The sequence below is a fragment of the Lactuca serriola genome, chromosome 7 (genome assembly GCF_051521515.1).
Source record: "Lactuca serriola cultivar US96UC23 chromosome 7, Lser_US96UC23_V15, whole genome shotgun sequence".
Classification (NCBI taxonomy): Eukaryota; Viridiplantae; Streptophyta; class Magnoliopsida; order Asterales; family Asteraceae; genus Lactuca; species Lactuca serriola.
In genome coordinates, this window is record NC_136414.1 from 203,502,579 (window position 1) to 203,505,570 (window position 2,992).

The 2,992-nt window shown below is 36.3% G+C and overlaps 1 protein-coding gene across 1 annotated transcript; it reads right to left on the reverse strand.

Annotated features, from left to right (window-relative positions):
• Positions 1-409: 409 nt before the first annotated feature.
• On the reverse strand, positions 410-1,725 carry LOC145064736 (uncharacterized). Its single transcript, XM_079012116.1, has 3 exons — positions 1,100-1,725; positions 688-1,006; positions 410-583 (listed from the first exon to the last, which is right to left on the reverse strand). The coding sequence occupies exons 1-3, from the start codon at positions 1,723-1,725 to the stop codon at positions 410-412; spliced, it is 1,119 nt and encodes a 372-aa protein (XP_078868242.1).
• Positions 1,726-2,992: the final 1,267 nt, after the last annotated feature.

The following is a 2,992-nucleotide window of genomic DNA, read 5'->3' on the forward strand; positions in this document are numbered from 1 at the left end:
CAACACAGAAGCCCTAGCTGTCGACAAAAGCTCCTTAATCCACTGACACCACTTAGACCCAAATCCCATAATGGACATGATTTCCAATAAGTACTCCCAAGATAAGGAGTCATAAGCCTTCTCAAAATCAACCTTAAGGAACATGAGAGGATTTTTGGAAGACTTGCTCCAAGCAACCAATTCATTAAGAAGAAAAGGACCATCCAGGATCTTTCCACCTTTAATAAAAGCAGATTGCTCAAGGCTAACAACACTATGAATAACCTCCACAAGACGATTAGCCAGAAGTTTGGCAATAATTTTATACTAGCAACCAATGAGGCTAATGGGTCTAAAATCTTTTGAAGTCTTCGGATCTCTGACTTTAGAGATAATGGTGAAAACAAGGAATTACATCCCTTAGGGATAACTAAGTGATGGAAAAATGATGAACAAACACCTCAACATCAGTAGCAATAAGATCCCAATATCTCTTTAAAAATCCGAAAGTAAAACCATCAGGGCCAGGGGCTTTATTAGACCCACAGTCCCAAACAACCCTTTTAATCTCTTCATAGGAAAAAGGAGATTGCAAGTAATCAACCTGCACTTGGGATAATGTACTAAAAATGCACCATCTGTAACTGGCCTCCATGAGAAACTCTTCTGAAATAAAGATTGAAAATAATCATGAAACCCCTTTTTGACCGTGACCGAATTATCCACCCACATGCCATCAATCGTCAAGCCACGAATAGCTATTTGTCTCCTTTTACGATTAAGCATACCATGGAAAAATTTAGAATTTTCACCCCCTTCGATGCCCCACTGAATTTTAGCTTTTTGAGCAAGATCAACTTGAGCTAAATGGTCAAGATCTGAAATCTCCTTTAATATAGAAACTCTTTTCTCTCTCAAGTTAGCAGAACCTTCATCCTCCATGAGCCTAATATCAATAGACTCTACTAAATCTTGCAAATTCTTCCTTTTACTAGCCGCCATGTCCCGGTTTTTAGAGTTCCACTCCCTGAGTTTAGATTTAAGAAACTGTAATTTTTTCTTAAAAATAACCCAAGGGTTAGTCAACTCCAACTCCTCCACCGATGTGGCCCAAGCTTACCGAACTATATCATCAAACCCCTCCATATCAAACCAAGAATGAAATATTCGAAAAGGTGTCAGACCATAATCCACCGATGCTCCAATAGAAGAATCAGGAATATTCTTGTCCAAGACCATAGCTGACAGGTGAGGAAAAGAATCCAAAAAACCCTCCGTAACCAAAAATCTATCAAGCTTGCTAAATTTGGAACCCCATTTATCGCTCCAAGTAAATCTAGGACCACCCAAAGGAACATCCACCTGGTTGAGAGGGTTAATAAAATCATTAAAAACTCTTGCAGTAGATGCATAGAATTTAGACCGTATTCTCTCGGATTCATCCCTAACTTCATTGAAATCACCCATAATGATGCATTCCCCCAACGAATTAGATATAAAATTATAAATATCAATCCAAAGAAGTCTTTTTTTACTTAACCCTTGCGGAGCATAAACAACAATAAGGATCCCTTGGAGACCCGAACGAACCCAAACCGCTTCAATAACAACAAAGCCTTCATGAACGGAAAAATGATTATGAGAAATCAAATCCACATCCCAAATAGCTAGAATACCCCTAGAAGCTCCACGAGAAGGAGAGAAAGCATGCATAAAAGAAGAATTACCCCAAAAAGATCTAGCCATAACTAAGTCAACACTCTACAACTTAGTCTCTTGAATAGCTACACAAAATTAATTTTATGACGAGTACACAATTTCCTTATCCAGCTCCTCTTAGCAGAGGAAGCCGCCCCTTGGATATTAATTGATAAGCAATTCATTTTTGAACTTGAATTTGAACGTGACCTTGTAAAATCTCTGTAACACGATCCATGCATCCATCCATATTATACCCCAACGATTCTCCTATAGCAATGGTTTTTTGTAATTCATTTAGAAATGAATTATTTTTATCAATACCACCTGAACTGCTTTGTTTATTTTCCAAAAACAAAAAACACTGATTTGAAAAACCCGGGGGATGCGAAAGATCTTCTTCAGAGCTGTTAATTCCTGAGACTCGACCATAACCTCCAAAAAAGCCCGTCGGATTAATGTAATCCCTATCCTTAGATGAATAATTTCCGAGAACACCCTCATTCTCACCCCATGTATTCTGATTATCTTCATAAATTTTACGAAGATTAGATGATAAAAGGGGTTGATGCTATCGAAATCGAATCCGAAACATCATCAGGTCTTGCTGTCGCATTTTTGACACCAACCTTGGCTGTTGTCGCAGTTTTGGCAGCATCAGGGGCAGCTTGAGCTAGGGGTGTTTGTTTGGATGGATCAGTTTGATCCGATCCAATCAAGTGAATCCAAATTGATTTCGGTTTTCAAAACATGGATCCGAATAGTCCAAACTAAATTCAAACCCGATCCGATCCAATCCAATTACAATTCGGTTGGATCGGTTTTTATAATTCGGTTTTCAAAAACCAAAACATTTTAAAATGACAAATAATTATAATATTATCAACTTTACACAAGAAACAAAAACAAATTATTTACTTGTGATTTGAAATTTATAAAGAATTACTACGAAGATATATTATAGTTAAATATTTTATAAATAGAAAACTTTTGAGAGAAAATGCATATTAATGTTTTTTAATCGGGTGAAACGTTTTGAACCTATTTCAAAAAATAAATTACAAAATTAATAAATAACTATAGATATATATGTTATAAATAAATAAATAATAAATGTTTATTCGGTTTTTTTGGACTATTCGCTTCTTATTTTATAAACCAAAACCAATCCGAAATCCAAAATTATAATTCGGTTTTGTTGAAAACCAATCCAACAATCCGAATATCCGAACCAAATAGTCCAATTGGACAATTCGGTTTTATCAAAATAGTGAACAGTTCTAGCTTGAGCTGCTGTCGGCCTGACTTCATTCTG